The following is a 22,082-nucleotide window of genomic DNA, read 5'->3' as shown; positions in this document are numbered from 1 at the left end:
TGTGAGAATTAGTGGTGCATTAACTACATTTCTTCATGTACGTCTACACCAACTATCTCAGGGAAAACAGACAATTAGAGATGAAGTGTGCAATAGGAAAAACTGCTGATAAATGCAGGATACTAATCATATAAAAGGTCAGACATAGTTGTATATCTCTTGTAAACGTAAAGTAGCTTATTCTGAAAAGTCACCCAGAATGAGGCGCACTTTAAATTAATGCTAAGCAAAGTAAAAATCAAATGGCAAGGAATGACCTGCGGCATAATGCAATTAAATCATACACAAATTATTTTGTGATTTCTATATTAAAGAGGTGTTTTAATTGGAGCCACAAAACGTAAGCCTCCTACATGTACATGCACAGCTACTTCACCACCTACCAACCTATCAGATATTTAGGGTACATTCACAAGGCAGATTTGTTGCACAACTGTTACATTAATGGGAATGGGGTTTTAGAAATACATGCACGTGCAATATAATGTATTTATATTTTTACATTTTTCATTGTAAAAGACTTCAAAAGGGCAGGATAGATTCTGGATTATTTTAATTGGAAATGTTTTTTCTAAAACCTCTTATGAACTTTTATTTTTAGTCCCAGCAGAGAATCACTCATAAGGCCTCATGTCCACGGGAAAAATCAGATCCGCTGCGGATTTGTAACGCGGATTTGGGCTGCGGATGCACTGTAATTGTCTTTTATTTTTCATGCAGGAGATCAATTGAGCTATGCGCTTTATGAGCTCCCGCATGCGTGATCCGCACTAAAATGGAGCATGTCCATTTTTTTTCATGCTCCAGAATTTTTTTAATTACCATCCGCGGGTATTTATCTACCCGCGGGTGGTCAATGCATTCCGATGGGGCGCGGATCCGCGTGCGGGAAAAACGCTGCGGATTTTAATTCTTATTTTCCCCGTGGACATGAGGCCTAAGACATTGCAGTGCTTCTATACTGTGGTGTATTATTGCCTATCAGTGCTTTATCTCCAGGCAACTTACATATGCTAGTGAAATATACAGGACCCCATTTTGTATGCGGTAGCCATCTTGTATGATCCTTCATACATTGTAATTTTCCCTTCATAATAAGAAACTGCAGATATTAAATAGTTGTTCAAAAAGCCTTGAGTGAACAGCCGAGGCCAGAGCTACCGGAAGATAATGAAAAGGCCTCCAGACTGGCCCCAGTATCGGGGGGACATGTTCCCCGCTGTTCACATATGTTCCAAAATATTTATACTAAACATTTTATTGTTTTTCATTTGCGTACCAATGTTCCGAGAAGCCAATCATGTATGATTCTACTGCGCCTGCGTGCATTTGTTTGGCATTTTAGATGTTAAATTCTTTATCTTGCATATTCATATCTGTGTTTTAGTTTTTATGAACCAATATTAATAAAAAAATTATAATAAATTTGTATTATTGTAATTTGAGGCATGCACCTCTATAAAAACTGATGCCTGTCAATCAATAAATAGATAACTTTTGATCACGTCCAGTTGTGTTGTGGTGAAAGTCATTTCCCGGGCTCGGCTATCCTCTAATTGAATTTGGACCCCAGAAGCATACCACATAGCAAATAGATTTATATTTGCACTAACATGTATTAGGCCCTGCCATAACACATAAGCACAGCAAAGGAAGTGTCAATGAGGTGCCGCCACCCTCTGTTCGACCACTTAGATGGCAGAGTCAGTGCTGACCACAATATCTAAGGTGTTAAATGGTTGGATCAAGACAATTTAAAGTGGGGTTTTACCTGTACAATACAACAGGTATGCATGAGTGATGCAATGAACACAGCTCCTGTGCTGAAACAACTATTAGGTCAGTCTGCAGGAGCCACCTGTTCACCATGATGTAATAGTACATACCAGGGCAAGACTGATAAACTGATGGGGCACGGTTAGCTTTGACCACTGCATCTAAATATTCATTGGCCACTACCAGAGCTAACTATGATCGCAGTAGTTGCTGGCGACAGTCAGCTGTTAGAAGCAGCCACTGAGTATGGAGCAGACGGAAAGTGTTTAGTGATCCTTGGTTCTGAAAGGGTAAAAAGTGAAATTACTTTATTCTGGAATCTTTTAATCAAGAAATTCTTATTGTTTGACACTTTCCTTTAGTACACAACTGATGTCAGACTAATGCATAACAATTTTTAAAACCTCCAATTACCTGTCTGAGAAGTTGCGATACAACCTTGATTTGCTGCCCGCGGGATAACAAGTAATTAAGAGGCACACCAGTCACACGAGCCATCTCCATGTAATTAATTACACACATGAGCTTCTCCAAGAGGCGCAGGGGTAAGTAGGCATCCTTCAAGCAGTACACAGCAAGTCGTCTGCGGGTTTGCTCATTTCCATTCTGTTGAAATCAAAACGCAAAGTATAGGCTTTTAAATGGTATGCGATTCTTTAGCACCCATCACCAGGGAATAAATCTTTTTAAAAAAGTAGGGGCATAATACTTTTTATTGCATTTTAGATGGATACTCAGTGCAGTTAATATCCTTTGAAAATACCTCCTCTCTTTACCAGCATGGAGCTATCTCGTGGGTGGACACTACACCTTCCACTTCAACACTGGCCAAGCACAAGCCAGTCACTGTGTGGAGTTGGATGCTGCTGCAAGTTAAAACTCTTGGCCTCTACAATAGTAACTATTATTAAGATTTAAAGAGGTTGTCTCAAAAAGAATACTGTTAAATTCAGCCCATAATTAAAAACTTTATGTATTTACACTTCTTAAAAACATTTATCTCCAGATGTTCCAGGACTGATGTTAGAATAGCACCCCCTGCTGTTTCTATCCTGTGTCCAGCTCGGTAATCATTCCAAGATGTTCACACATGCTCAGTTTTGTTCCACTCTCTGCTCCACTAAGTATGTGGAAGGATTCCTGGTGTGGTGAGCTGCTGCTTCTGAAGTTGCTACATCTTCTCTGATGTCAGGACAGAAGATATAAGGCAGGGTTACTTCACTTACAATTGCTTAGCATCTCTTCTGACATTAGAGAAGACACAGGAGCTTCAGAAGCAGCTGCTCATCACACCAGCGATCCCTTTTTATTCCCAGTGGAGCAGAGAGAGGCAAGTCTGTGCATGTGTGCCTACCTTGGAATAATTACTGAGATGGACGGGACAAAGAAAGGCTCTTTAATAAAAGCAGCAGATGGCGCTATTCTAACTTTAATCCTGGAACATCTGGGGAGATAAACACGTTTTTAATAACTACAAAAATGTTTCTAATTATGGGCTGGATTTAGCTATAAAAGGCATTTATCATAGGACATAGGACAGCCAAACAGCGATTTAATTAGTGAGATCTCCCGTTTTTACACTATGCTGACAAGGGGGATGATGAAAACCGCCTAAGGGGGATGTTCTGCCACAGGTCCATGGATGAGCTGACCTGCTTGCACTAAAGCAGTGTAAAGTGTAAAAGCCCTTTATTTAAAAATTATCTATCTATCTCACACTCACACTCACCTCACACCTACATATATAGTTGTAGAATTCATTTTTTGGGTGGGAAAATTTGTCATTAAAAAGAAATGATGGACCAACAGTGGCTAGAAATGTAAAGTTATGTGTCACAATATTTGAAACAGTCACAAATTACTTTACAGGATTCAGTCCCAAGAAGCTGAAAATAATACACATGACAAAAGGAATCGACTGAGCAAGTCACTCGCGCACACCATTCATATGTATGCCAGACATCTACCCCAGATTTCCCCATTGTAACCACCAGTATGACAGCTAGAGGGAGAGTCATAGAAGTCTGGTACTGTTCAGGGCCACCTAAACTTTTTCAAATTCGCGTGGGCACTTCTCATTGAAAAGGTATAAATTTCTGAATAGTAGAACATTTATTCACAAGTTAGATTCAGTGTGCGACCGAGGCGGCATAATAATAATTATTCTGTCACAGAAGGGTAGAAAATCGAAAAAGAAAAAAAATCATCATAAGTTCCCTGGACCATACTGCTAATTAGACCCCAAAAAACACACCTGAGGGCTCAGGACAGCTGGGAAATTAAAATTGGAGTGCATAAATTCGATGACTTCTCTCCAGAAGAGGAAAACCCTTGGGCATGACCATACTGGATGAAGCAAAGTATCCTCTGACACTTGGCATCGTAAGCAAAGAGCTACGGTAGAGGCTCCCATCTTTAGAAGCTTTACAGGAGAGTGGTAAATACTGTTAATAAAGCTGATTGTATAAGGAGGTCACAGGCACCAATTACAACAGGATAGTAGAAGTCCTCCAGCTCTTTCCAGTTTTCAGATGTCAAATAAGGTATATCTACACTGCATCTTAAGTAAGCCCTATCAAAAGGCTCATTACCAACCGACTGGAGGAGGACATAACTGTGTCATAAGATCCAGGATACTAACAAGTTTCTCAAGCTCAGAGAGGTAAACCACCGGTTTTAAGGACAAACCGAGCCTGAAAGGCATGTTAAAGCTGGAGATTTAAAAAAAAAAAAAAAAAAAAAAAAAAGAAATCGCTAACATGGGCTACTTCAAATTAATCTCTAATCTCTGCCTGCAACAGGAACTCCAAATCATCCAAACGTACATGAAACATTTTGCCCAGTAGTCCGCACACAGTAGGAAAAAAAAGAAAAGAAGGTGTGGCTTTATCCATAAAGGGGTTCTAGAATACGTGGGAGCCATGGATGTCTTAAACGCCCCTCCATTATCTGCCAGACCCTGGAGACTGTTTGAAGAGGGAGTTATTCAGAATTAGGAGTGCTGAACCCATATAATAAATTGGCCAAACACTCGTAAGATCCCATGAGGGCCCCAGCCAGGACACTCGCCATATTACTAAGTTCAATATCCATCCACCAGTGCATGCAAACTAAGCCAGGAAATAATTATGTAAATTAGGAGCAGCCAGTCTGCCTCAATGTTTAGGGGCCTGTAGGGTGAGGCAACCACGCCTGGGCGTCTCCCTGCCAGTAAAAGGACCGTGGCAAACCATCCAACCTTGGAAAAGTTTCTTTGCTACCATCACTGGAGACACATGAAAGAAATATAGAAACTTAGCGAGATACATCATTTTAAAAAGATTGACGCGATCCACCAATGATGGGAAGATGCTGCCAGAATTGCAAGTACCACTCAGCAATTACATCAAGTCCTCTTTATATTCAGTTATATGAGACGGTAACTTAGTTGGGTTTCATTGCATTAAACAGTAGGATTACCAATATATGAAATGCTGATGCTTAATATATTTCCTAGCTAATCTTCACACATAGCTGGTAAAATTAGCGAAATTCTAAAATTCAAGTTGCTTGCAGACACCACTAGGGGAAAGATTACTGCATATTGCTGTATTATGAAGTTCAGTGAATATACTATTTGTATCTCTGGTGAAGCTGGGTATGAAATAAAAGTCAATAAATTGTCTATTGATTAAAGGCAATTTATAAAACTGGTGCACAAGAAAAGTGATTTAGTTACTTTTGGCAACCAATTAGGTCGCTGCTTTCATTGCACGAAGGTCCTTGAGCAAAATGAGACTGAATTTATGTTGCACCAATTTAGATAAATCTCCACCAATTTACCTATTCTCTAGGCTTCTGGGACCTAAAATCTGACGTTGAAGCTGTACCTGCAGGTCAGTGATGATAGAATGCTGTACATCCTCCTTCTGTTCTTGTAAGAAATGGAAACTGACAGCATTTAGGGTGTAGGAACGCAATTTGTAATCTCTCAAAAGAACCTGTATAAAAAAAAAAGATAAAGTCACGTGCACAAAATTATTGATTTTTTTATTATAGATGTTTGCTAGTTAATGCAGTAAACTTCCTTTAAAGCGCACCCAATCCTACTAAGGAGGCATCGCACAAAAATATACCCATGCCAGATAACCTGGAAAATGATTTGACGGTACAGCATTGAAAGCAGCTGGTTAGAAGTCATCTTCCTCTTCTGTCCTCAGAGGCTGATGTTTTCCTCTAGAATTAGAATATATTCTGTGTATATACTGGGGGTTCACAACCCCCACAGTTATGGCCTCTGTAGTATATTTACACTATGCAGATTTTGTGCCCCAGTTAGCTGCCTTCCTCCCCTTTGTCTCTTACCTTGTTTGCCCCACCCATGCGGGTCTCTGCTCTTCTCTCCCCTTGTGAAGTTCCATCCTTGCTTATCTCTTTTGGTCATCTTGTATTTAGGCAGGGTAAGGCCAGCCTATGCCCCCACACCAAACCACTCTTGGCTCACCGCCTTTGTAGACTGGCAACCCACACAAACTATGAGAAGACAAGGCAGCGGTACAATGCTTCTGGTGGTCAAGTGCCAGGGACTGCAGCATGGAGCAGAGTCCATGTGTCATCCACTCTCTTACACAAGGCAGTAGAGTCAAAAAGCTTAACCCCTTAGTGACGGCGCTATCGTAAAACTACGTCCTGCTGTTGCAGGACGTGTATGGAGGGAGGTAGCACCGCTATCTCCCTCCATACAGTGCGAGCGTCAGCTGTTTATTACAGCTGACACCCGCGGGCAATAGCCGCGCTCGGCCGTTCGCGGCTATTAACCCATTAAATGCCCCAAACGCTGTTTGGGGTCCCGCACGGCCCCCCCCCCCCCCCACGGTGAGATCGGGGGAGCCGTGCAGGTGTCATGGCAGCCGGGGGCCTAATGAATGGCCCCAGGGCTGCCTTAGCAGACTGCCTATCAAGCCATCCACACAGGGTGGCTTGATAGACTGCCTGTAAAAAAGCAGTATGACGTAATGCTATAGCATTACGTCATACTGCAGGAGCAATCAAAGCATCGCATGTTAAAGTCCCCCAGGGGGACTTCAAAGTAAAGTAAGAAAAAAGATCAATAAAGTTTTTTAAATTGTAAAAAAAAAAAAAAAGTTATAAAAGTTTAAATCACCCCCCTTTTGCCATATCAATTATTAAAAAATCTAAATCATAAAATAAAAATATGTATTTGGTATCGCCGCGTCCATAAAAGTCCGATCTATCAAAGTAGCGCATTATTTTTCCTGCACGGTGAACGTCGTCCGGAAAAAAAAATAAAGAATGCCAGAAATACACTTTTTTAGTTACCCTGTCTTCCAGAAAAAATGCAATAAAAAGCGATCAAAAAGTTGTATGTATTCCAAATTGATACTATCGGAAACTATAGGACATCACGCAAAAATTGAGCTCTTGCACAACTACGTCGACAGAAAAATAAAAAAGTTATTGCGCGCACAAAATGACCGCAGAAAATAATTGAAAAAAATTCAATATCTTAAAAAAATAAAAATAAAAATTTAAAAAAAACTATATAAGTTTGGTATCGTAGTAATCATACTGACCCATAGAATAAAAATATCAGGTCGTTTTGGTTGCAGTTTGTGCGCTGTAGAAACAGGACGCACCGAAAGATGGTGGAGTGTCGTTTTTTTTTCCATTTCTCTCCGCTAAGAATTTTTAAAAAGTTTTTCAGTACATTATATGGTACAATAAATAGTGCCATTGAAAAATACAACTCGTCCCGCAAAAAACAAGCCCTCATACAGCGACGTCGATGGATAAATAAAGGAGCTACGATTTTTTCAAAGGGAGTAGGAAAAAACTAAAATGGAAAAAAGCAAAAAAGCTCCGTCACTAAGGGGTTAATTGAAAGGAGATTGTTTGCTGGTAACTGGTAGTCGGGGCAGCCAATCTGGAGACACCTCTATGTCTGCTAGTTACAGATGAAGTGGATGTTTATTCACCACGATACATTCTGTCATTACAACTGAGAAAGAGAACGCAGCAGGGTACACAATCATATTACTATAATAATACCTGCAGCAGGTCAAACTGAACCCGGCCCTCTGTATTGATGACTTTGTTTTCTCGTCTGCCCATTTGTTTGGACTGGAAAGAGGAGTCTCGAATCACAGACTTCATGTTCCGCATTCTCCCAAGGAAAGGAAAACTAGCAACCTGCATCACAGAAAAACTCAATCAACTTTTATCTACCCCTTAAAGCCTGAGTCCAGATTACAAACATTTTTATTGTCCCAATGCATCTTAAATTAAAGGGGTTTTCCAGACAAATCCTATTGATGACCTATCCTCAGGATAGGCCATCAATGGTTCACCACAGGGATCTGTCGCTCGGGATCCCTCGTGATAAGCTGATCATCCAGCCCGCTGTCAGTGCAGTGGGGCTGGAAATCAGTCATCGAGGGCCGGAGCAGAAAGTCTCAAGAGGCAGCTTCACTCCCACCGAAATCAATGGGAGCAAAGCCACGTATTACACTTCTGCCTCTGGCCCCAACGCTCCTTAATTTCCATTGATTTCAATGGGAGTGAAACTGTCTTTGAGACTTCCTGCTCCAACCCCGATGATTGTCTGTTCCTGTTGCACTATCAACTGATCACCAGGGATCCCAAGAAGCAAATTTCCAAGGATAGGTCATCAATAGTATTTGCCTGGAATAATGAAGCAAGTTTGAAAAGAGCAGTGATTAAAATTCTCCCACCATTTTTTCATCTACAGATACAATGCTGACCTAGGGTTATCCACAGTAGTCCTCTCCTGCATTTATACACCCTCTTTTCAGTATTTTCTTTCTTGCCTACATACATTCTGCAGGTGACAGATAAAAGGGGGTATACTTGTAGGATCAGACTGCACAAAAGGCGCATTGGTATATGTAGACACAAACATCAGGAACTTTTTTGTTTGCTTTGAATGCATAGGAACAATATAAAAACAGCTTGTGAGAGTAGATCTGGCCCTTCAACTACTTAAAGAAAACAAACACACTACGATAGCACTTTCTGAAATAGAAAGCCACTTTGTGATGATCAAGAAAAGTTACCTTTTGGGTCTGAGCTCTGTTAATCAGGTATGGCAAGTCAAAATTCTGAATATTGTAGCCAGTTATAATGTCTGGATCAATGATGCGCACAAATTCTGCCCAAGCCTAAGTGAGAAAAAGAATGCACCATTAAGCTGCTCAAATGACATGAGAATTTAGAACATGAAATTAATAACCTCTCGTACACGGTGTCATTTGGTAGCGCACAAGTCGCAGTAAAGCAATCACAGGTTTGCTGCAAACAAAACATTTCCCTATTGTCAGAATTTTGGTCACCCATGGCCTTGTATCGTACAAAGAAGAATTGAGGTTGCATTGCGGAAAAATAAAAATCCTAGGGACCGTTCACACAGCACAGAATATTCCGCAACAGCTTTGCAGAATATGCCCTCCTGCGGCATATTCAGCCCCAAAATCCGCACTGCTAAAGAGGAACTTCCAGCACTTTCTAAGTTTATTTCCTCCTTATAAATAAAATCTATCTGCACGTGACCTCCAATCCACTAAATGGATTATTGGAGGAGTCTGTTCCCTTCCCCCCCCCCCCCCCCAATTTTTTTTTAAAGCTTTTCAGTATATTATAGGGTACCTTAAAATGGCACCATTAAAAAAAATACAACTTGTCCTGCAAACAACTAGCCCTCATACAGCTATGTTGACGGAAAAATAAAAGTTATGGCTCTTGAAAGGAGGGGAGAAAAAACTTAAAATAAGAAAATGAAAAAGCTCTGGTCTTGAAGGGGTCAAAAATAGATGTGGTGCTTGGTAGACATGACATTTCAAAACCATTGATTTAGGCCGCCTGCACACGAGCGGATTTGCCTCCGAATTCCGCTGAAAATACAGCCCACAGCTCACTATGGCAAATCACGATTTTATCTCCAGGAGTGAATAAGGGAGATGGAATAAATCCTCCACAGTGCCACCTATTGAAAGGCAGCATTCCTTCGAGTCAAAGTGGGACTTTTTATACAAGTCTTGTTACAATGACTGGGAATCAAAAGCAAAGCCAGACTCCATGTACTTTTGATTCCCAGTTATTGTAACAAGACTTGTATAAAAAGTCCCACTTTGACTCGAAGGAATGCTGCCTTTCAATAGGTGGCACTGTGGAGGATTTATTCCATCTCCCTTATTTGCATATTACCCAGAGGAGCGTGCGTGGCCATTTGAGTCTCTCCTCACTTAGTTTATAGTATATAGTTGCTCTCCCTAAGCAGAAAAGAGCGTTTCTGACCCCTCTCCAGGAGTGGAAATAGATTGTGATTTTGTGTTGCGGAGAAGAAATCGCAGCATGGTGCGATTCTGTGCGGACTTCACACAGACGGCTTCCATTGAAGTCAATGGAAGCTGTCTGATCTGCGGCCCTTCTGTAATGACATTGCAAAAAGTTAGAGGTTTTCGCGTCATAACTAGGCGATGACGCGGGAAAAGCAATGATATAAAGAAAATAAGAAATCTGTACTGCGCATGCCCGACAGCCAGACTAGGGCCCCGCCACGCCCTCCAGACATCCCGGATTGGGAATAATGACCGGGGGTGGGGACTGCGGGGGTAAAATTCAGATTGAAAATCGTTCATAAAAAATAAATTAAAAAAAAAAGATTTTAATTTTTGGCCAAATTGCCCAATCCTAGTCCAAGGTTTCACCCATCATAGAAATAACAGTCACATTTAGAATCGGTTACTGTAATAAAGGTTCAAGAAAATGCAAAAAAACATGCAAAGACTGTAAGTAATCATTGGCAAGACAGCAAGTGATGAAAGGTGATCCAAATGTATAATGACAGTATTGAGCAAGCACTTAAAAAAGTGCACAACATACACACAGAGAAGTACTAACAGCAGCCAATGCAGCTTCTACATTGAAAGCGGGATCAAAATTTCCCTTCTAGTAGTGTAACAATGAAATGCTTTAATCAGTTTACCTTGGAGATCAATGAACCATACAGTAGTTCCCACAGCAATACAACGAAAACCACATGTATATGAAGCCATCTGTGAAAATACAGCTCATGTTCCCTTTGGTGGGATAAACCACCTTCTGACACAATTGCTGATGTCCTAATAAGTAACTCATCTGTACAACACTATGGCCCCATGCATACGGGTGGAAATTCTGCAGCGGATTTCCCACAGAATTTCCACATGTGCCCGCCTGCATAGGATTACATTGTAAAACGCAATCTTATGCACACAGCGGCGATTTGTCAGCGGAAAACAAATCGCGGCATGTTCTAATTCTGTGCAGGTCTCACAGAGGTCTGCACAGAAATGTCAATAGTTCCGGGCCGGCTCCTCTCTACGCATGCGCTGGCTGGCCGGGGCATAGCAGAGACATAAGACGTCGGGAGCGGGTGAGCCACAGGCCTTTGCAGGGGCACGGGACCGCATCCCGCTGTGAAAATTCTCGCAGCGGGATCCGACCCGGCCATCTGCAGGCAGCCTAAGGAAATTGCTAAAAGCATGATTGAATAGTGTTATTTTAAAAAAAGTCTGTAATAGGGAGATTATTATTATTTTTTTTTTAATAGCCTTCACTGTAGTGTCACATAGACCAGTTTTTCTAAACTTAGGCCGTCTGCAGACGGGCGAAAATCCTGCGGCGGGATTTCCGCCATTAAAAGCCTGCATAGGAGTGCATTACAATACGAAATGTCGTGCGGCAAACAAACCGCGGCATGTCCTATTTCTGTGCGGGGCTCGCAGAGCCTCGCACAGAAACGTCACTCACCCGGCCGCCGGCTCCGGTCTGCGCATGCGCCGGCTGCCCGGCAGCCGGCACATGAAAGAGCCTAGACCGCCGGGCGCGGGTGAGTACGCGCTCGTCTCTGCAGACGCTCGGGTCGGGTCCCGCGGCGAGAATTCTCGCCGCCGGATCCGACCCGCCCGTCTGCAGGCGGCCTTCAGCCATGAAATACTGCTATCCGGTCATGTTTTCAGCAATTTCCTTAGTATTGAGTGGGTGTGTTGCTTGTCAAAACATTCGCATTCCCTTGAGAAAGCAGTGACGCGAACCGGCTGTTGGGGGTTTACCATTCTGAGGGTCCGTATGCACTAATCTAAATTTATATTTTTTTAATTTAACTCTATAGTATTAATTACGTAACTACATGTTAAATTGCCAATGTAGCACTCCTGTGTTCATGAGTTGCTGTATGTTGTATTTAGAGATTATTCTTTGCTTTTGGTATAGTTATTTACATTTATTAACCCTCAGTTTGGTAGCCATTAGGATTGTGTCCTCGCCATTTTAACTGTAATATTTATATTCACCTTATGCTGATAAAAGGTATATTTTATTATACATTCATAGCTTTTGTGGATCCATTTTTTCTGGGGGGGGGTCCTTAAGGACCAAGCCAACCTTTTTATTTTTAAGGTCATGTAGCTATTTAAATGGAACAAGACATTTTTAGGCAACATTTTTATGTAACTATATGGCCCCATTTAAAGGGGTATTCTGGTGATTCAAGGTGAAAGTTACATGCTTCATAAGGCACTAACATGTCATTTTGCAGTATGTTATAACTTCTTGTATAAAGCTGCAGAGATATTGCTTAACCTGTGGGCTCCCCCGCCCTGGCTTACTTCTCCATTGGTATCCAGTAGTTACAACCTGTAGGCTCCACTGCTTTACTAGTTAGGACATGCTTAATGCCTACAAATACTGTAATTACGACACACTTTGTACAGTTGTGAATGTGCATTCATCAGTAACTGGCAATGGGGCATTATGGGAGATTCTAAATAACAGTGTAGAAATCTGAAACTGGCTGGAAAGGAGAGGTGGTGCAGGTCGGCCAAAAAGAAAAATAGGACAGTTTGACGATTTAGATGGACGTTTGGAATAGCAGCAAAAAATGGAAACTGAGAAATTTTGCCCAGTCTCTGGAATACTCCTTTAAGTTTTTTTGTTTTTTTTGTTTAATGGGGGGCATAAATTTATTGTACATGGCAAAACAAGCGTGGGAATTTATAATAAAATTGATTGATTTAAAAAAAAAAAAGAGTTGGAAGGGATCTCCAGGGTCATTGGTCCCAACTCCCTGCTCAGTGCAGATGTCTGTTCAGCTTCTATTTGAACACTTCCATTGAAGAAGAACTCACCACCTCCACTGGTAACCTGTTCCACTCATTGACCACCCTCAGTGTCAGAAAGTTTTTAGTAATATCTAATCTGTGTCTCATCCCTTTCAGTTTCATCCCATTGCTTCTAGTCTTTCCTTGTGCAAATGAGAATAGGGCTGATCCCTCTGCACTGTGACAGCCCTTCAGATATTTGTAGACAGCTATTAAGTCTCCTCTCAGCCTACTTTTTTGCAAGCTAAACATTCCCAGATCCTTTAACCGTTCCTCATAGGACATGATTTGCAGACCGCTCACCATCTTGGTAACTCTTCTCTAAACTTGCTCCAGTTTGTCTATGTCTTTTTTAAAGTGGGGCGCCCAGGACTGGACACAGAGTGGTTTTATGTATTTTTGTGTTGTAGAAATAATTTTAGTTTTTGGGGGTTTTTTTTGTTTTTTTAGACCATCAAAACATTTTTTTCAGTCACTTATGGTTATTTTTATAATTTTTTTTAACAATATATTGTTTTATGTCTATAAGTAAAATACACAGGCAGACATCTGCTAGAGCATACCCAAGGACTAGACAGCCTTGTGTGCCTTTAATAGGTCCAGGACAGTCATGACTTCTCAGCTAACCCCTGCAATCATACTGCCGAGGCTGACGGGGGCAGAATAAAGGGAGCCCTCTACCCATCTCCCCACCAGAACCGGAACAAATCGCAGCGCTTTAGGGGCTAATGGCTGAGATTGTCATTTTCTCTGATCCCAGCTGTTATTGCAGGAGTGTAACTGTCAATCACAGCTACACTGCCTCTCCTGAACAGCAGCTGTACTTGCAAAATCAGGCACAACATACATGTAAGGTATTCTGCAGGTAGGGAGTCAATATGTTGTCAAAATGTAACAAGAATCATACAACAATCTTTGCCCTATATCTGGACGCAGAAAATGCCAGACAGATGATCAGCTTGGTGCTTATATAAAGAATTGGTAGATATAACATACCTTAAGAAGTGCATCTTCCTTCTCAAAGCAAAGCACCTGGGAGCCTACAATGCTAGCACAGGTGTGCAGTGTGAACACATTGCGGATGAAAGGGTCCTTCTCCCCCTGACGCAGAACCATGTTGGCAATCTGGATGACAGGATCTTTGTCAGGCTCAGGGAACACGCCTGCATAAAGAAAAATGTAATAATGATAGAACCGAGATGACGGGGTTAACTTGAGACAATAATTGTTTGAGGAGTAACCGTTCTATATGTGCCAGTTGTCAACATAGGATTTACTAAGTTTGGATTTGTAGATATCTGAGAGTTAAACAGAGTATACCGAAGCATAACAAATACTCATTTTAATGACCCCATGCAATTACAGTTGTAAAAGTAAAGAAAGAATTACACATGACATGAAAAGACTCTGCAGGTCCTGTTGTGAAAAAGGAAAACAAAGAGTTTGGGCCAATGTCCACTGGTGGGGGTCACCCGCGCTGAAGAGCCGCAATTCAAAGTGCTCATAGGGAAGCATTGGCATCCGCAACTAAATTTAAGCGGACCGTTTGGTGCGTTACACAAACCACAGCATGCTCCATTTTAGTGTGGATTCAGTGCGGACGGGCTTCATAGAAGTCAATGAGTGCGGACAATCTGCAGTACAGCCGCAAATACAATTGCGGATGCATTGCGGATTTGAAGGTTAAAAGCAATTGGAGTGGTAGGGAAAATGCTGGGAGGTGGGGTTGCAGTTTTTTTTCCGCGCAGATGATCTGCAGTGCATTTGCATACATCCTCGCAGAAAAGCCATTACATCCACAATCTCCCGCAAATGGTTTAAGTAGGTCTCCCGCTGTGGAATTCTGCATGTGGAATCCAATCCACCCGTGGACATGAGGCCTTTGTCACACACAAGCACAAACATACTTAGCCCATCACAAACCAATCCCTTTCTAATATAAAGCAAGCGGTCACTCCACATAATCAAGGTTGCTACTTAAACAGCTGTCGCAGTTGAGTTGCTCCATTTGAACCATATTTTCTCACATTTTTAAGACCCCTTCCTGTTCATATACAGAATTTTGTATAATGGGATAGAAAAATTAACCAAAAGGAGCCAATAAAGTTAAAGAATCTGTGGATTTCCAGTTCATAATTACTACTTTACAGGCCAAAAAAAGTCTAAATCTAAAAGAGCTTTTCATGTGTGTTCTGTAGTCCCTCATCCCCAAATCCCCAACAGACACGCCTGCAGCGCACGTAGTTGGGGAAAACCAAATTACGCTTGTAGAAAACAGACAAGCAACTAAATTGGGATTAGTTTAGGGCAGGACCAAACTGAGTGAAGGAAGGAACCACTATCTGATTGACATCTGACCGGGCAGCCACAGAAGATTGGCAATGTTGTGGAGGCTCCTGTGACATCCTTGTGTGTGCAGCTGAGCATTATCCTGCTGGAGGGAGTGAGAGAGTGAGGGGGAGGTGGGAGGCGGTAAGGGGGTTAGAAATTTAGGTTTATGTTTGGAAAAAAAAAGTCAAAACTCACAATAAAAATTATTGAATTAAAAGAAATACTTCCAGGCCCCTCTTGAAATCTTTTAGCAAGTTTACTATCACCACATCATCAGGGAGAGAGTTCCATAGTCTCACTACTCTTACAGTAAAGAACCCCCTTCTATGTCGGTGTAGAAGCCTTCTTTCCTCTAGACGCAGAGGATGCCATACTATTACAGTCACAGTCCTGGGTATAAATAGATGATGGGAGAGATCTCTGTCTTGTCCCCTGATATATTTACACATAGTTATTAGGTCTCCCCTCAGCCGTCTTTTTGTTTAAACTAAATTAGCCCAATTTTGATAACCTTTATGGGTATTGTAGCCCGCTGATTCCATTTATGACTTTAGTTACCCTCCTTTGAACGTGCTCAAGCTCTGACATGTCCTTCTTGAGTACCGGTGCCCAAAATTGTATGCAATATTTCAGGTGTCATCTGACCAGTTAATTGCAAAAAGAACAGCGTTTTCATCTTGTGTCCCTAGACCTCTTTTATTGCACCCTATAATCCTACTTTCCTTAGCAGCAGCAGCCTGACACTGGTTTCACCAGATGTTTACAGTTGTCTTTTTCTATGTCCGTGTTACACAGCGGTTTCCCATTTAGTTTGTAATGGTGACATTTATTTCCCTACCCATGTGCATAATCTTCCATTTATCAGTGAAACCTAATTTGCCTTTTTTTCAAAGCCTCCAGCTTATCCAGATTAATTGAAACCATATATCATCCCCATGCAAATTACTGCATGTAGTTTTGTATCATTTGCAAATATTGATACATATTGTACAATCCTTCTATGAGGTTGCTAATATAATGAAAGGAATAGGACCCAGTACTAACCCCTGTGGTACACCACAAGTAACCATGACCCAGAGTATGTACCATTAATAACCACTGCTTTTTATTACTATTACCTTTCCTTCCTGCACATTCAATGTCAAAACTGAGAACTCGAAGAGGTGCGATCTTCTGCCATTCTCCTTCAGCGGGATGACTGATGACATCAGCCCAACTGATATCAACCTCTAGCTGGGCAAGAGACATCTGCACGGAGACAAAATACAGGTTACAGGATCGGCTATAGCTAGACTTAAAATGCAAGGTGTTCAAGTGAATATCCAACACTCACCTTTTTGGTGTCATCATTACTGACGTCTCCTCCTTGATATTCCTTACGTATACGATATTTACCAGCAGGGAGCTCGATCCAGTTACATCCAACAATATCATTATCAACCATAAACCTGGAAGTCAAAAACAAACAGTAATGAAGTTCACAAAACAAAAGTTGCATTCTCTTATAAAAAGTTTAAAAACTACAGATTTGCATGAATGTAAAACCCGACTTAACCTTTAAGAACTTAAAAACCATGTCCAGTCAATAATTTAAAAAACACTAAAGTACGTTGTTTACAGCAGCTATAAATTTTACATTACGATCATCTGAAACTACTGAGTTCGGTTATGGGGGCAGTTTAGCAACAAAAAGGGAAACAAAAATGAGGCACTTTGGATTTCATTTCATTAATTCTCAATGACATAACAGGATTTTGTTAGTAATCTGTAAAATCCTTTTCTCGCCACGTTCACTTGGAGACACAGAAGACCATGGATATAGCTGCTACCACTGGTAGGTGGACACTGGGCAAAAAATGTGCTAGTTCTATCCACAGGCTAGAACTCTCCTGCAGACACTGAACTATTCAGTTTATATAGGGTAATCAAAGCCAAAAAACGTAAACCAGAAAAATAGAAAACGATAGCTGATGGGTCAGAATCGAGCAAAAACAGGCAACCCATCAAGAAAAACCAGTAGAAGCCTAAAAAGAAAAAGATAACTGGGTGGGAGATGTCCTCCCAATGAAATCAGTGATAAAAGGATTTTACCCGTGAGTAACTAAAAAACCCTGTTTTCCTGCTCATATCATTTGGGGATGTCCTAAAGCAGTCCTCGGGAGAGGAACAATCCAATTATCCACTGCTGCATGCTGAATTTACAAATGAGAAAAACAGAGGATGTTAAAACCATGCCTTAGAAAACCCAACAACGTGTGAAGAGGAATCACCCAAATCAGACTAGCCATCTGAGGGCCCAAGACCCTAAGTGTACTGTCCAAGAGGCCTCCATCAGTCTTGTAGGAAATGCTGGGGTAAGAAGAGGAGCATCCGTCCGCAGAGAGGGCTTCACAAATGGTAGTTTTAACTCACTGAACCATAGATGGTCTTGAATACCATGAGAGACAAAACAAAGAAGGTAGGCCGCTTCAGACACATAGAACTGAAGAAACTCCAACTACATTCAGATGGAGTGGAAGCATTCTCATATCTTGGTGGGCACTGCAGAGGGTGAATGGTAGGAAAACTGCCCATTGAAATACCATTCAAAACAGAACAACCAATGACCAAACCAGTGGGATCAGTGTCTGGGCCACAAGCTGGAGAAGGTTGTGGTTGAAAACATACAAATACGCTAGGTTCAATTCTATGGTTTCCTGCTGGGCGCACAAGTGAAAAAGTGTATTTGGAAAAGGTGACCCCTCTCTTGGGTTCAGACATTCCCTGCTGATGGAATAGCTAGGAATCAAAGGAAGTCCAGCACATAAAACTGCACTTGATGGAGTTGCTAGCCCACTCTTGAGATGTGCATCACCCTCTCCCATTTGGAGGCAAACAGGGAAGTCAAGTTATCCCTGTATTGAACCACATGGTTTTAATTGATAAAACCCCCTTTAAGTGTGCGGCTTCTTACATGCACTAGTGGACCTATCACTACCAAACATTTATAGATAACCACATGGAGCCCAAAAGTAAAGCTGATATTAACAAGCAAAAAAAGTTTACAGAATACCTGATTTCAAAGTCGATATTGGCTTCATAAGCTTGAAAACAATGCATTGGGAAGCTGCCAAACCGTATCCCTTGTTCTAAAAGACGCTTAGCAGGTGCAATTAGGCGTGGAAAGGCCATGGTGATTTTAAGAAAGGGAAGAATCCTCTTTCCATGATATCCATACATATCTACAGTAAAATAAAATATATCAACATTACAAATCATGACAGTTATTTCAGATATACTAGTAGCCGCTTGGAAATCTCTATTATTGTAAAGATATACGCACACATCAAAAGGGAATATCCCATGAACAATACTTTAGGACTTATCCAAAGTGATAAATGTATGATCACGGGGGAGTCCAAGGAGTCACTAGAATAGGGGTTCCTGCACATGCATGACCATCACTCCATTCAACCTCTTCTCAAACGAGGGTTTGGGATTCTCATTCTATTGATCATACTTTGATCAATCACCTATCCTGTCGATACAGTGATAAATGTTTCTTGTAGATAACCCTTAATTGCGTAACATCCATGTAATGTCAAGTCATGTGTTTAAAACAGCCAATCACTACTGTAATGAGGTCTCTTGACTGCAACTGTGGCAACATGTGATGTTGCATGGAGAAATCATTACAAAATTGAAAATTGATATGACTTGTGGGCGGCTGTGACTTTTCAACGAAGGATCAATAATAAGCTACATTACAAAGGTTTGCTATATCTGCAGTGCATGAAGTTTCACCTGTACATTGAATTGTCCCCTTAGGCATATACATAAGCAAACAACTATTTTCTCTAATGCATTATATAACTTTAAAGCCCATTCACATGTTTAGGGTTTGTCTTTAGGGGTGTTAAAGATCCAGGAGAACTCCTTTAAGCTACTAATGAGGTGGCATCGACCACCGGAGTGTTTATATAATATAAACCAGATATGCCCTTATGAATGCTGGCACTGCCTTTCACAGACTGGAACATGGTCCCAACATAAGGGTGTCATGCCGTAGGCTCCAAAATGTAATTTTTGAAAACAGTATTTGTCCCCCATCCTTCAGATAACTGACCAACATATCCTTCTCACTGCCCCAACTATCCTCTTATGAGACCCTTAAATTCCTTTCACCAAAAGCGATCTCACCAGGTACTCTTTCTCCATTGATTGATAAAGTTAATACAGTTTATAGAATGGAGGAACCAGCAAGCTGGGAACTAAGGTTACATGCCTGATTTAAAACCATATGGTTGTCTAAAGAATCATCTAGGATTACCCCACTTGTAAGCTCTACTTAGTAAGCCAGCCTTGCTGGGTATTTTTCCCGCCCCACCATCATTTCGCTCCACCTCCCACTCCCCAAAGTTACTGTGTTTCTCCCAATCACTATCAGGGAACTTTGTATATAGTTTCTTTAAGTGTTCCTTATTATACGTTTATCTGACATGTATCATCTGTATCTCGGAGCCTGCAAGCCCATTGCATCTCCTTAAGGCCTCATGTCCACGGGCAAAAGAAGAATTAAAATCCGCAGCGAATTTTAACTCTTCTCCCGCACGCGGATCCGCACCCCATAGGGATGCATTGACCACCCACGGGTAGATAAATACCCACGGATGGTCAATAAAAGGGATTTAAAAAAAAAAATGGAGCATGAAAAAATCTGGACCATGCTCCATTTTCGTGCGGGTCTCCCGCGGGGACGGCTCCCGCGGGCTTCTATTGAAGCCTATGGAAGCTGTCCGGATCCGCGGGAGACCTAAAATAGGAATTTAAAAGAATTAACTCACCTGCAGCGGACCGGGAAGGTCTTCTCTTCCTGACAGCCGGATCTTTCTTGCTTCGGCTCGGCGGATGTGCCAGATGCATGCGCGCGGCACGTCGGCGTCGTGCCGAGTTCATCCGCCGGCCGAAAAAGAAGATCCGGCCGCAAGGAAGAGAAGACCTTCCCAGACCGCTGCGGGTGAGTTAATTCCTTTAAATTCCTATTTTCAGCGCTCATGTCCGCGGGGCAGGAGGGACCCGCTGCAGATTCTCCATGGAGAATCCGTAGCGGGCCTGATTTTCCCCGGAGACATGAGGCCTAAATGTTCATCTGATGTGATATGATTATTTGTTCTCGTTTAATAAACAAAAATTTGCAACGAAAAAAAAAAAAGAAAAGAAAACTGGAGACATGACCGGAATAGTGTGGCAACAACATTAGGGAAACCCTCTAACAACTTTTTCCATAGGCAAACAAAGAAATTGACCTGCTGAAAACCACTATAGACTACAGGACTTGTGAGATACAATGACTTACTCTCTTTCATACAGATGTCAACAGCCAGTACTGCTTGTGAGATTTTGTCCTTGTTAGAGCGCATGTCCCTAATCACAATATTGTTCAGTTCCTTCTTGAAGTCGCTCAGGTGCTCCTGCTTGAAGTCTGAAAAACCGATCCAATACAGTTGTAGCAGATTGTAGGGAAGTTCATTTTAGAATTCCATTAGAAACTACATTAAAAACCTGAATTCTACGTTATACCAACATTTTTTTGTAGCATGAACCAATTTTTCCCCCTCTGGTACTGGGGGTCCTCAACAGTCTAACAATTATCACCTGCTCTACAGGTAAATGTTCCTGGTCAGAAAACTGTTTCACACCAACGATATGTTCACATGTAATAGAAAGTTCCACTGAAGTATTATATGTAGACTTTCCAAAGAATCTCTGAAATTTGAATGGATTTTGCTGCCTTATGTAAATGCGGTTTTGTAAGGGTGGTTTCACATGTGCCGTTGTAAGGCAGTTTTAGAAGCCAAAGCAATGAGTTGATAATAAAAGGATGAGGATTATGTAAGAAAGACTTTTTTTTTTTTTTTATCCACTCCAAGATTAGGCTTCAAAATTTGCATCAAAATGACTCATGTCATCCTTGAATACCTCGAGTGAAAACAACGGTATAACTCCTCACCAGCATGGGTTCATGAGGGGTCGATCATGTCAGACCAACTTGATCAGCTTCTACGATGAAGTAAGTTGTAGACTGGACCTGGGAGAGGCTATTGATCTCGGATATCTGGATTTTTCTAAGGCATTTACACCGCACCGCATTATAGGTTGATATATAAAATGAGAAAGCTCAGTCTGGGTGAAAACGTGTGTATCTGGGTAAGGAACTGTCTCAGAGATAGAAAGCAGAGGGTGGTAATAAAAGGTTCATACTCTGATTGGGCTACCGTCACTAGTGGGGTGCCACAGAGGTCAGTATTAGGCCCCATTATGTTCATATATATTGATCAATACCTGATAGAGGGGCTACACAGCAAAATATCAATATTTACAGATGATATGAAATTATACAAGACAATTAATACAACGGAGGACAATGTACGACCACAAAAGGACCTAGATAAGCTGGGGGCTTGGGTAGAAAAATGGCAAATGAAGTTTAATATTGATAAATGTAAGGTTTATGCACATGGGGAGGGGAAACGGATGTCATCAATATACATTAAATGGGGTACTGCTGGGGAAAAGTGATATGGAAAAAGACCTGGGGGTATTAGTGGACTGTAGATTTAACTGGTGATATCAATGCCAATCAGCCGCCACAAAAGCAAATCAAGTCTTGGGGTGCATTAAAAGAGGTATAGGGGCGAGGGACGAGAACATTATTCTCCCACTATTTAAGGCACTTGTCAGGTCCCACATGGAATACTGTGCACAGTTCTGGTCACCGGTGCTCAGGAAAGATGTTACAGTACTGGAGGGGGTTCAAAGACGGGCAACTAAACTAATACA

General features: G+C 41.5%; 1 protein-coding gene across 2 annotated transcripts in view; it reads right to left on the bottom strand.

Annotated features, from left to right (window-relative positions):
• POLD1 (DNA polymerase delta 1, catalytic subunit) overlaps positions 1 to 22,082 on the bottom strand; it is a 94,808-nt gene that overhangs the window by 57,262 nt on the left and 15,464 nt on the right. For both annotated transcript variants that reach the window (XM_066607914.1, XM_066607915.1), the window contains exons 5-13: positions 20,599 to 20,724; positions 18,316 to 18,484; positions 16,597 to 16,711; positions 16,382 to 16,511; positions 13,929 to 14,095; positions 8,850 to 8,954; positions 7,825 to 7,965; positions 5,646 to 5,756; positions 2,191 to 2,382 (exon numbers count right to left, since the gene is read on the bottom strand). In XM_066607914.1, coding sequence (XP_066464011.1) covers positions 2,191 to 2,382; positions 5,646 to 5,756; positions 7,825 to 7,965; positions 8,850 to 8,954; positions 13,929 to 14,095; positions 16,382 to 16,511; positions 16,597 to 16,711; positions 18,316 to 18,484; positions 20,599 to 20,724 — 1,256 coding nt within the window. The remainder of the gene's footprint in view (positions 1 to 2,190; positions 2,383 to 5,645; positions 5,757 to 7,824; positions 7,966 to 8,849; positions 8,955 to 13,928; positions 14,096 to 16,381; positions 16,512 to 16,596; positions 16,712 to 18,315; positions 18,485 to 20,598; positions 20,725 to 22,082) is intronic.

The sequence above is a fragment of the Eleutherodactylus coqui genome, chromosome 6, assembly GCF_035609145.1.
Source record: "Eleutherodactylus coqui strain aEleCoq1 chromosome 6, aEleCoq1.hap1, whole genome shotgun sequence".
Lineage (NCBI taxonomy): Eukaryota > Metazoa > Chordata > Amphibia > Anura > Eleutherodactylidae > Eleutherodactylus > Eleutherodactylus coqui.
Note: the sequence above shows the minus strand (reverse complement) of the source record. Positions and strands in the feature narration are given on the sequence as shown.